The sequence below is a fragment of the Planococcus citri genome, chromosome 4 (genome assembly GCF_950023065.1).
Source record: "Planococcus citri chromosome 4, ihPlaCitr1.1, whole genome shotgun sequence".
Lineage (NCBI taxonomy): Eukaryota > Metazoa > Arthropoda > Insecta > Hemiptera > Pseudococcidae > Planococcus > Planococcus citri.
The window spans coordinates 63,984,354-63,997,340 of NC_088680.1; the positions used below are offsets into that span (position 1 = coordinate 63,984,354).

General features: G+C 33.6%; 1 protein-coding gene across 1 annotated transcript in view; it reads left to right on the forward strand.

The window, feature by feature from the left end:
* The window catches only part of LOC135842355 (uncharacterized), a 380,985-nt gene that overhangs the window by 292,379 nt on the left and 75,619 nt on the right, over positions 1-12,987 (forward strand). Inside the window, exons 4-5 of the mRNA XM_065359776.1 lie at positions 6,621-6,761; positions 11,840-12,042. Of these exons, the coding sequence (XP_065215848.1) occupies positions 6,621-6,761; positions 11,840-12,042 (344 nt within the window). The remainder of the gene's footprint in view (positions 1-6,620; positions 6,762-11,839; positions 12,043-12,987) is intronic.

Sequence of the window (12,987 nt, forward strand, 5' to 3'; positions counted from 1 at the left end):
CATCGTGATAGATTCGCAGCAACTTTCTGACTCAATCATTCCCATATTTCTGATCTGTTCTTTGGCTTCATCATCGAGATCTCACTTCTCGAGAGATTTCACTCCAAACTTCAAACCAAAATTCATCCTTCACCCAGTTCAAAAACAACATCAACGACTAAAAAATTAATAGCGGATGGTTTAGTTCAGGCTGCTGGATTTTCGCGAAAAAATAACCACCTTGGAGAATTAATAAAATTAAACTTTACCTAACTAGCGAAAAAGACTATAAAATACTCGTTTACGAATTACGACTGAAACTCTCTCAACAACCTTCTTAGCTTTCTATCTCGTTGTTGGGGAAACTTTTCACTAAAATCCAATTCGTTTATTCGCAAGAGCGATTTCTAGGGCGTGATGAAAGCTTCGATCCAGGTTGAAATATGATTTTAATGAACATTTTGAAATATTCACGTTACGATACGTACGGTTGGCGCTGGCGGAAAAGTTCATACGCAATAAGTATTTAATATTTTAGCAAAACGACTTGCTCTTGCCGTTTTCCCAGTTTCACAGGCTGTAACGATATTCGTAAAGTCCTGTATGTTAGATACTCGCGTATATGCTAAATGTTGTTGCCTCCTCGGCGAAAAACTTGAATATTTTGCATGAGTTGAAGTTTTCAAAGAAAAGCAGTCGGTAGAGTGAGTAGCGATTTACGAGTATTTGTTGATCTTGAAAAAAGCCCAGTTTAAGAGAGGATATCTACGTACCTACCTTCGTTTTTATGATAAACTTGAACAGCAACACAGATAAACGTTTATGTCTTCCATAAATATGTAGAATCCATCCTTACCCTCTCTTTGAAAATTTTTTTGAACTGCTTTGCTGAACTTTCCACGTTATTTTGTAAATGATCACCTAATATGGTAAAAACCTCTTCAGAAATAATTTTTTCTCAATAGGTAAGTAAGTAGGTAGTTAGTAAGTTAGGTACTTGAAAAAAAAGAAAAAAAATGTAAACTAACGACATTTTTTTCACAATAAGCTCTTGGAACAAAGTTACTGGGGGGGGGGGCGCGAGAATCTGTTTTACCAATAATCCTGAAGTCAGATTATCACAATTTTAGAATGGTGATCTGCTTTCTATAGTTCATGAAATAAAAATCAAGTTTGAGATTCAAATTCCTTCAAAATTCATCTCTCATGTTCCAAAATTGTTCATGGAAATGAATTGCGATTTTAATCCCATTCCCAACTTTTTGTTAGGTAGGTGCTAGGTATACTCGTATTTCTCGAAATTTTTGGAACGTGATCAGATGGGGGGGGGGCAGCATTGGATTTTTTTCGTTTTTGAAAATACTTATGATAGAGTAAATGTTCATGAATGGGAATTGATCTATGTAGATATAATATTAATTAATTCACTACATGCTATTAAAAAAAAACAAAAACGTCAAAAAAAATAAAATTCCTGAAGAAAAAAAATCTAAATCAGCAGGTGAATTTTTTCTTTAAAAATTTAAAAAAAATCAGGGCGCCCGATTTAAAAGGTCCAAAAAGTGTTTAACTTGATGAAGTTTGAGCTTTACAATATTTTTCAAGCAACGCACTCGCTTTTGAAAACTTGAAAAAAAAATGGTGAATTCTCAACACTTTGAGTGTATCCAATTTTAGAACTGTTTTGTAAGATTTTTGATAAACCACCCACCCATTTCTGAAATTTCAAGTTGGTAGCGATCGAGTAGATATTCAGATCTTTAGTTTAAACTTTAAGAAAGTGGGGGGGGCAATAAACTGCATACTTTACTTTCGTTGAACATTCAAAAATAATTTTCAGACTCTTCAATTTTCCAAAAACTTTGGAAGAAATTCCATACAGTTCTGATCAATGACACTTTATAATGAAATTTGAGGCAAAATTTGGGATATGTTATGAAAATTTTGGAAAATTTCTAGTAATTTTTCGTAAATTACTGTAAAGTAGGTGAATTGGTGGTAATTTTTGGTAAATTAATTACAGATAGGTACCTAATATTCGGACTGTGCATGACAAGAGTCGCCCCTAGCGGAAATAATGAAGAACTACAACAAGCGGTATAGGTGCTGAAATTTTAACATTGTCTCTTATGGAAGGAGTTAGTTTTCGATACGATTTTTCAATAAAATCTTCAAAAGTGCTCATTCTTGAGAGAAAATGATCGGAATTCTTGTTTTCCTCGTGAAATTACCTTTAAAATGACGTCTTGTAACCGTAATTTAATGCGCTCTGAATGTTTCTTTGATTATAAATGTGATGAAAAAGGTGATAAAAGTCTAATAATATCACGAATCACGAGCGATAATTCACAATTTCACATCACATAACAAACAAAGCAAAGAAGTGAGTACATATTCTAGTACATACGTAGTAAATTTCACGAGGAATTCAAAACTTCCACTCAAATTAGCTGAAAAACTAATATGGTAAATTACGGGTAATTTCTGGTAGATTACAGGGGATTTCTGGTAAATTACGGGTAATTTATGATAAATTATGGGTAATTTCAGGTAAATTACAAGTAATTTCAGAAAAATTGGGTAAATCTTGGTAAATTACGGGTATTTCCAGTAAATTATCTGTAATTTCTGGAAAATTACAGATAATTTCTGGACAATAACGGGTAATTTCTGGTAAATTACGGGTAATTTTTGGTAAATTACGGGTAATTTTTGGTAAATTACGGGTAATTTTTGGTAAATTACGGGTAATTTTTGGTAAATTACGGGTAATTTTTGGTAAATTACGGGTAATTTTTGGTGAATTACGGGTAATTTTTGGTGAATTACGGGTAATTTTTGGTAAATTACGGGTAATTTTTGGTAAATTACGGGTAATTTTTGGTAAATTACGGGTAATTTCTGGTGAATTATGGGTAATTTCTGGTAGATTACGGGTAATTTCTGGTAGATTACAAGTAATTTCACAAAAATGGGTATATTTTGTTAAATTACGGGTTTTCCCGGTAAATTACAAGTAATTTCTGGAAAATTACGGATAATTTCTGGTAAATTACGGATAATTTCTGGTAAATTACAGGTAATTTTTGGTAAATTACGGGTAATTTCTGGTAAAGTGGGGGTAATTTTTGGTAAATTACGGGTAATTCTGGTAAGTAAATTACGGGGATAATTTCTGGTAAATTATAGGTAATTTCTGGTAAAATGCGGGTGGTAAAATGCGGGTAATTTTTGGTAAAATGCCGGTAATTTCTGGTAGATTACAGGTGAGGACCTCATTGCAAAAGTAGCCCTTGTCACATGACCTCTTAGAACCTGTGCAATCTCCCAAGCTCTCCCTTGAGCGTACCCATGTATCATGAATGTAAACTCTCTAACGCAATTCCTCTCAGGGCTACTCAGGGTAGACCAACTTGATGGCCATTTCATCATCACAACATGATCTCCGCGGTTGGCAATAGGTGCAATCGAGTGCATAGGGTCTAAGTGGCGATGTGACAAGGGCTACTTTTGCAATGAGCTCCTCAGGTAATTTCTGGTAAATTATAAGTAATTTCAGGAAAATAGGATAAATCTTGGTAAATTACACGTTTTCCAGTTAAATACAGGGAATTTCCGGTTAAATACAGGTAATTTCTGGAAAATTACGGGTAATTTCTGGTAAAGGAAGGGTAATTACTGGTAAAGGAAGGGTAATTTCTGGTAAGTTACGAGTAATTCTGGTAGATTACGGGTAATTTCGGGTGAATTATGGGTCATTTCTGGTAAATTACTGGTAATTTCTGGTAAATTACGGATAATTTCTGGTAAACTACAGGTAATTTTTGGTAAATTACGGGTAATTTCTGGTAAAGTAAGGGTAATTTTTGGTAAATTACAGGTAATTCTGGTAGGTTACGGGTAATTTTGGTAGATTACGGGTAATTTCTGGTTAAGTGCGGGTAATTTCTGGTAGATTACGGGTAATTTCTGGTAGGTTACAAGTAATTTCAGGAAAATAGGGTGAATCTCGGTAAATTATGGGGTTTTCCGGTTAATTACAGGTATTTTTTGGAAAATTACGGATAATGTCGGGAAAATTCAGGTAATTTCTGATAAAGGAAGGGTAATTGCTGGTAAATTACGGAAAATTCTGGTAGATTACGGGTAATTTCTGGTAAATTACGGGTAATTTCTGGTAAATTATGGGTCATTTCTGGTAAGGTACGGGTAATTTCTGGTAAATTACGAGTAATTTTAGGAAAATAGGGTAAATCTCGGTAAATTAGTGTTTTTTTGGTAAATTACAGGTAATTTCTGGAAAATTACGGATAATTTATGGTAAATTACGGGTAATTTCTGGTAAATTATGGGTAATTTCTGGTAAATTATGGGTATTTTTTGGTAAATTACAGATAATTTTTGGTGAATTACGGATAATTTTTGGTAAATTACGGGTAATTTCTGGTAAATTACGGGTAATTTCTGGTAAATTACGGGTAATTTCTGGTAAATTACGGGTAATTTCTGGTAAATAGGGTAAGTTCCGGTAAATTACGGGTATTCCTGTAAATGACGGGTATATTTCTGGTGAATTTTTGGTAATTTTTTTGTATGTTTGTGATAGGTAGTTTTAATTTTTTTGAATTTTCATCTCCTCATTCTCAATCACATTGCTGGTAATTGTATGTTCCTAGTAATTTTTGGTGTAGGTATTGCCGGTAATTTTTAGTAAATTAAACGGGAAATCATGAATTATTTTTGTTAAATTGCTAATAAGTATAGGTAATCTGTGATGGATTACCTATTTTCAATAAATTATTACTAATTCCCAGTCATTTTAACACAGATATGTTCTTTGATGGTGAGTGAGGTCTGCCCAAAGACATGGCTCTGATTCTCATCAGGCTGAAGTGTTCCTGAAATTGTGTAAGACATTTTTGAAAAGTTGGAAAAAAGTCTGTAGTGTTCATATCAATGACTTTTACATGATCAACCAACCGGTTTCGAGCAAAAACCATATCCATAATAATTTAAGACTTGTTTCGAAGAGTAGACTTGACTGCCATTTTTGAATATTTTGAGACAATACACTCAAAAGCTCAGCTATGTTGAACAGTTTTTTCATGATTTTTAAGACGGCCTTTTCTATGTAACAAAATAATGGCACACAGGGCACGAATATCTCAAATTTTTCCCTTTTCAAAATTCGAATATAAGTTACGCCTGAAGTTTTACCAGTTACAACAAAATTACCTTCATTTTTCACCTGTTCTTCGCGCAAAACTTGAACTTTTATTCAATTTCCAGCCGGAAGTAAAGGATAAAAGTAGTCGACTAAAAAATTCGCGAGCATTTCCGCGTAATAATTTCGCATCAGTGATGATAATTCATTCGGTGTGCCGTAAAAATGAAAGATATTCCGAACTTATAGCACACCGTGAGCCGAGACATCATTAAAAATAAAAGAACAATTTTGAAAAAAAAAAAAGCAAACTCGCACCAATCAAAAAAATAATAACAAGCGTTCCGGGCCAAACTGTACGTACTCTTGGCACAACGAGTACGCTATTTGAATACGCGATAAAACGTTTCCACGTTAATGTTCGTTTAAACTTTTCGAACTCATTATTCAAACTTTCAAATAACTCATTCAATTAATTAAAATGCTGATGTTTGTTGCATTTTGAGAGCGGTAAAATTACGATATATTTTCGTAAACGTTTACACTTTTCGAGTGTTTTCGTGTACATTGCTCGCCTGCTCGGTGTATAGGTAGGAGTATCTAGCTCTTCAATGTAGGTATAGGTAGGAAGTTGATAAAAAAATGCGCAACTTTTCGCCTACCTAGCTTACGATTCATCTTTTGTGTCGGCTTATGACCCGAAATAAATCGCTATTTTAAACATTTCGCAAGATAGCGGAAATAGCTAGGCACGCAGTACGCATGGAACTGAAGGTAAATCAAAGTTTACAACTTCAAAGTAAACTTTCGTCCGAAGTTATGCTGATGCGAAGAAGGCACCGAAACGACCGCACATCTGTACCGATAAGCCGTATATATCAAGTACCTACACACTCCTACAACGCAATTAGGAATTCCAGATATGCCAATAGTACGAGCCCAAACGATAAAGAAAAAAAAAAGCACGAGAGGATAAAAACCTTGCCGAACAACAAATTACCTTCGTCGTATCGCTCCAACACTCGATAGATAATTCTGGAAATTACATTTGCCGCGAGAAAATATTTCTCTAATATAAAAAAGTATATACAAGCATCTTCCGGATGCATTCAACTTCACATATATATGGCTCTGGCTGGAACGACGATGGAAAAGAACACCGCGTTCTTACACGCGTCATTCCATTCCGCGCAACGAATTCCAGCCAAGATTTTACGCTCAAATATCACATATTACGTTCACACCAATCACATACTCTTTTTACATTTTCGTTATTGTGTTTTGACGTAAAGCATTTTTCTCACTACGTAGTTACCCTACTCCATTTACAAAACGTTGCAAAGATTTTATTCCTTCTCTTTCTCCCTGTTTTATTTTTTTTTCTGCTTTGCTTTTGGTTTAGGTGCCCTTTTATTCTGGGTGAAGTTCTCGAGAATAATTTAACGTATTTTTTTTCTTTTTTTTTGCTTTTTTTCAGGTTGGAATGACTGGTCAGATTGGGCAGCGTGTTCGGCTACTTGTGGCGAAGGAACGCAGGAAAGGAGGAGGTATTGTTCGCAGTCGTCGTGCGTAGGATATAATAAAGAACGCAGACGATGCAATATGTTCCCTTGCGAAGGTGAGTTTTGTGCTAACGTTTCGGATTAGATTTAATTTTTAGCTTATGGTTTATTCCATATATCAAAAGAAGAAAGTGGTTTGAGGCTTTTGGGTGTTGTAATTTTGCTCACGAGGAAGTTCTCGAGGTGTTCGCTCGGCCATTCTGATTTTCAACGTTGTTATAGGTTTTAGAAACGACGTGGTCTGAAATCACTATAACCAAAATTTCAGCTCATGAAATACGGGTCATTCCATGTCAATTCGACCAATGTTTTTGAGCATGTCTTTCGATTTTGCTCAATTTTTTTTTCAATGTTACCCACCCAGTAAGTAAGAAACCCGCAATCAGTTTGGTCCCAGCCCCCTCAGAAGGTTGGTGGAGGGCTTTCCATTATTTTCACATTGTTTCGAGGTACTCAACTTCAGCAGCACATTCCTCCAAAACTATGATACTTTGATCAAAACTGATTTCAGAGTTCGAAAGGTAATTAAATTTCCAACTTTTTGAGCATTTTGAAATTTTCAAAATTCAAAAGTTGAACTTTTAAATTGAAAGTTCAAATTTCAAAATAGCGCTGTGAGTGGGAGCTACTACTTAAAATTCTGAAAAAATATCCACAGGTGTACCTTTTGATGCTTTTTCGAAATATCTAAGTTTCAAGATGGGATATCTTGATAGAAGGGGAGCACCCCCACCCTTAATTTGGGGCGAAACTTTCAAAAACAAATCTGGGGCATGTGATATATCGAATTGTATGTTTTTGGTAACGCTAAACACGAATATGACGTTAGATTTTTGATTGGACCCCATGCACGGCCCCCAGCACCTCCTCAAATGGGGAAACCTGAAAAAAAAATGGTTTCAATCGTGTGACACATGAAATATTATGTTTTCGATATCGCTGAACACGAATATAGCCATAGTTTTTCAAATTGACCTCACCCATGGCTTCCAGAACCTCCCCCAATTCGTAAAAGTCAACAAAAATTGTTGGAGGCCGTGGGTGTGGTTCAACCAAAAATCTGACGTCATATTCGTGTTCAGCGTCACCATAAACATACTATTTGATGTGTCACACGAAAAAAAAACATATTTTGAACTTTTACCCCATTTGGGGAGGTGCTGGGAGCCGTGGATGGGGTCCACTCAAAAATTCAACGCCATATTCGTATTCAGCGTTACCAAAAACATACAATTCGATATATCACATGCCCCAGATTTTTTTTGAAAGTTTCGCCCAAAGTTGGGGGTGGGGGTGCTCCCCCTCTATTAAGAGATCCCGTCTTGAAACTCGAATATTTTTCGAAAAATCATCAAAAGGTACACCTATGGAAATTTTTTCAAAATTTTAAATGGTAGCTCCCACTTTCAAATTTTGAAAATTTCAAAACGCTTAAAAAGTTCAAAATTCAATTACCATTTTGAACTCTGAAATGAGTTTTGATCAAAGTACTTATCATAGTTTTGAAGGAATGCTGCTGAAGTTGAGTACCTTGAGACAATGTGAAAATAATGGAAGCCCCCCCCCCCCACCCACCCACCCAATTCGAGGGAAATGGAAAGACATAACAACTTTCAAAATCACATTTTTTAGTCGAATTGACATGAAATGACCCATACATTTTTCAATTTTTGACGAATAATCAAAAATTTTAATAATTTCAAATTGATTATTTTTAGCGATTTTTTTGAAATTTTTTAATGCATACCTTTTCAAGTCTAGAAACTACATAATATTGATTCCCACACTTCTCTTGGACCAAATTACATTTCTGGTCATTATGGACCCTCCTTCGCGATTTTCAATTTCTCCAGAATTTTAACATACTTATCTATCTCAATTAGTACAAATGTGATTTATCTACCTCGTTAAATATGTACATTTATGTAATTAGAGAAACCAAAACTCGACTTTTAGCAACCCTTGAACCCAAAGTAAATTTCACGTATTCTGGAGAAATTCAAAAATTCTGAAGAAATCAAAAATCGTGCTAGAGCCTTTAAAATAGCTCGAAATTCTGAAATTTGGATTTGAAGAACTGGTTGTAGTCGAATTTTTTCCTCATAATTAAATATTGTCAGAAAAATACCCTCAAAAAGTTCGCCAGGAAATCTGCTCAAACGCGGCTAAACACCTCAAACAGGTTGAAAATGAACCACGACTCGTTTTCAGCTGCCCAAATTGATTTTCATGCTTTCTGGAGATATTTTTAAATTCTGGAGAAATCACTCTGGAGTTCTTAGAACGACCGAAAATGAAGAAATTCGGTTCGAGGGAATCAATGTCTGTTTCAAGATGTTATGATCCATCGAAAATATTCAATTATTTATTTTCAAGAAATCTTTATAAAACAAGTTTTAAAATTCAAAAAAAAAAATGGCAGAAAAAATAGAAAATTCTAATGTTTTATTGAAAAATGGAAGAAAGCAGTCATTTTTAGTCATTTGCACCAACAAAATCAGGGAAAAACAGAACTTTTTTTCAAATGTAATTTCTAAAAGGTGCATGAAAGGGGAAAAGGGGGCAACATTTTTTCAGATCAAAAAATTTTCAAATCAAAACTTCTTTATTTTCAAAGACAATTGAACTATTTTTTTTTTCAATTTTAATTTCCTAAATTCCAAAAGAATGAGAGAAAAAATGGAAAATTTCAACGTTTTATTTAAAAACGAAAAAAGTAGGATTTTTTTAAGTCATTTTGATCAAAAAAATTGGGACAAAAACAAGACATTTTTTTCAAATGTTACTGTTTTTTAAACTTAGAAGTGGATGGGGAAGACGTAGATGTTTTTCGAGATCAAAAAATTTTGTACCCCAAAAAAGAGCTGAAAAAATTCAAATTTTATTAAAACAAAATCAAAACATTTTCTCAAGGTTTTCATTTCTTAAGAGAGTAGAGAGAGAAGTCCACATTTCTTCAGATCAAAAATTGTCAAGTCAAATTTTTTTCATTTTCAAAAAGAGCTATAAGTAATGTGCTTTCTGGAATAATTTCAAGAATTTTAAGAGAGGGGGACAGGGATAGGAAATGAAAATTTTAATTTTTTATTTCGGAAATGGAAAAAAGTAGGTTTTTTTAGCACTTGATAATTTGGCAAAAATAACAGCAGAAAAGAAGAACATTTTTTAGAATGTTTCAATTCTATTCAAAGGAAGAGACGAGGTGTCAAAATTTTCCCAGATGAAAAATTTGCAAGTCAACAATTTTCATTTTGAAGAAGTTAGAAGAAATAGAAATTTTTTCCAATTTCAAAATTTTAAAGAAAGATGGTTATATTGAAAAATTCTAAGTTCGGTTTGAAAAATTGAAAAAAAAACAACATGAAAATTGTTTTTTTGAATGTTGACAAGAAACAGACCATTTTTTGGGATACATATTTCAACTTTTAACGGGAGGAACAGAGGAGAAGAGGAAGAACAATAATAAAAAATTTCAAAGTTTGATTGAAAATAGAAAAATTGCAGCATATTTGACAAAAAAAGGAAGACAAAAGCACGTTTTTTTTTTTCAAATACTGGTATTTCCATTTCCTATAAGGGAGGGAGGGAGGAAAGAGGGAGGAAAGGACTACAGGTAAAATTTTTTCTGGCAAAACATGTTTTCATCTTCGAGAAAAGTTTTTAAAAAAATTGAAAATAATTCTGAAATTTTAATAAAAGGTTCAAATTGAATGGAAAATTTCAAAGCTTTATGGAAATATGGGAAAAAGTGGGACTCTTTGGCATTTTTGACAGAAAACATCTGCGCAACAACAAGATATTTTTCAAATATTTCACGAAAGGGATAGGGGGTCAAAAGTTTTCTATTTTCAAGAGTTGAAAAACTGTTTAAAAACAATTTTAAAATTCCATCATTTTTTGGCAATTATTGGTGAATAATTTCAATGTTTTTAAAAGTAATTTTATTTCAATGTTCAACATGTTTTAACGATATTTTATGCAATTTACAGGAGCACATATTCAACAATTACCTATCCATTGAAATATACTTTTACTCAGCTGACCTTTTTTTAATAAGTACACATTTCCAGCGATTTGAATGATCCATAAATTAAAAAAAATTCATGTTAAAAAAATGAAAAGGCAATTTCCAATTTTTTCATGATGTGAGGAAGTCAAAACTACAATAAACAGGGCTTTTCGGATGAAAATGGATCAAACGTAAGAATTTTAGGATAAAAAGTGAATATTTTGATTTTTTGAATGTTTCCTATTTTCGGAAAACTGGGGATCAGGGCTTCCCAACATCTCAGCGGGACTCAATTTTCCAATATTTTCAGAGAATTTTTTCCAAGAACCAACTACCAACTTTCAAATATGCGAGCCAAAAAAGAACAATTTTTTTCAAAAATATATTAGTAAGTACAAATATGATGGTATAAGAGCCATTTTATAATCCATATGTTGGTGGGGGAGAGGGAGGGGGCTAAAATTGATGAGTTGATTTTACTCAAAGAAAGTGGGCACTGTATTATTTGAAAATTATTTCAGATAGGTACTTCGATTTTTTATACATCTGATTGAGGAAGGGGTGGTTTTTTATTTCTGTCTGCCTACCCCAGTGAGTTGAATGAGGGATTCTCAATATTTGTGTATAGCATTTCAGTCTAAAAATACATATTAGGTATTCCTTTCAACGCCGAGTTTCAAATCCCTACAAGTCAACAATACATATAATGCAATAGGATCATACTTCTCTAGGTTTTGGTTTTTCATTCCACTCAAAACGACAACTACCTACCTAACCCAAAAGAAGCGTATTATTCAATCCGTATCTAATAATCCCATATAAATATACCTCCTACACTAACATCTCAAAAAGTACCTATTCAAAGTTCGTAATACGTGAAATTTAAACGCAACAATGCAAACAAACGTATCACCAAATTATGATTCCAGACTACAAACTTCTGCATAGAATGATAATGGAGGTTTTCATTTTTCCCCATACTACTCGTAGCAAACCCCAAAGGCGTACACTGTTGAATAAATACGTATATACTCGTACTTCGTATAGTTCGTATGTACTTCGTATCTTTGACTGTTCGCTTACTTTTTAAATTTATCTCGTAACATTTTTTTTTTTTTTTTTCAGGCACCATCGAACCTTTAGCAACGGAAAATCAGAAATATTTTCATCCGTCGCGTTCACTTTGGGAAAAAGTGCCAGATAGAGGAAGTGCATGGCGGATCAAACCTAGTTATTACCTATGGCTTCCGGCTAAAGAAGTCGCATTTCCTGTTGCTGACTTTCAAAGACATTTTGCTCTGATAGTTTCCGTCAGGGTTGATCCTACGGTGAGTTGGTTTTTGATATATTTTATGTATTTAGGTAAAGGGAAAACATCGTCAATCTGTGTGATTATCGAATTTTCAAAGATAATACGAGTAGCTTTGTTGAGGAAAAAAAGAACGAGTTTGTCAACAACACAATTTAATGTCTGCAGTTTAACCAAACTGTATTTTTAAAAAGAGTTGAATTATGAATAATTTCATTTTAATAAGTTAGGGGGCATTGATAAGAAAAATTTATTGAAGCTGTACAAATACATTTTTAATCCTCTTCCTAAACACATACAAATTTTATGCAAACTGAAAACTGGGTGACTTTTTGGAAATTTTTTCAACTCATTCTTACATAGGAAAGCCAAACAAGGAGGTTGAGAGGGGGATGTCTTACCCCCCCCCCCCCTTTATAGAAAAATTCAAGCGAAAAAATGTGAATTTTTGCAAAAAATTGAGTGAGTTGGAAAAAGTTGGAAAGAAATTGTGTAAGCAGGAAAAATCAAAGAATAACCAAAAGCCATGAATTTTTACTTCTTGACTCATGAACTTTCATCGAGCCAGATCATTTTCCTTTTCCTTGCTCTGACCAAGTTAACTACAATTCAACGTTTTCGTCAAGTACGAATAAAGACGTATAGTTTTTGAACATTTAAAATTATTCTACATTTTTGTTCCCAACTTCCCCTTTCAAAATTTGTTCGAATCACGTGGAGGGGGGGTTCTTGGATAAAAAGTTGAGAAAATCTGGCGAAAACAGTGTTAAAAAAACACTCATGCATTATGTGTGAGAAGACCGACTTTTCTTCAAATACAAATCTCTTACGAACAAATTGAGTCGATTTTTTTGAAACATTTGTGTAGCTATTGATTTGTTTACAATCGAATCGAATCATTTACGAACGATTGGAGATTAAATAAATTGACTGATATTCTTGGTGAATCATTCGAAAACGGATC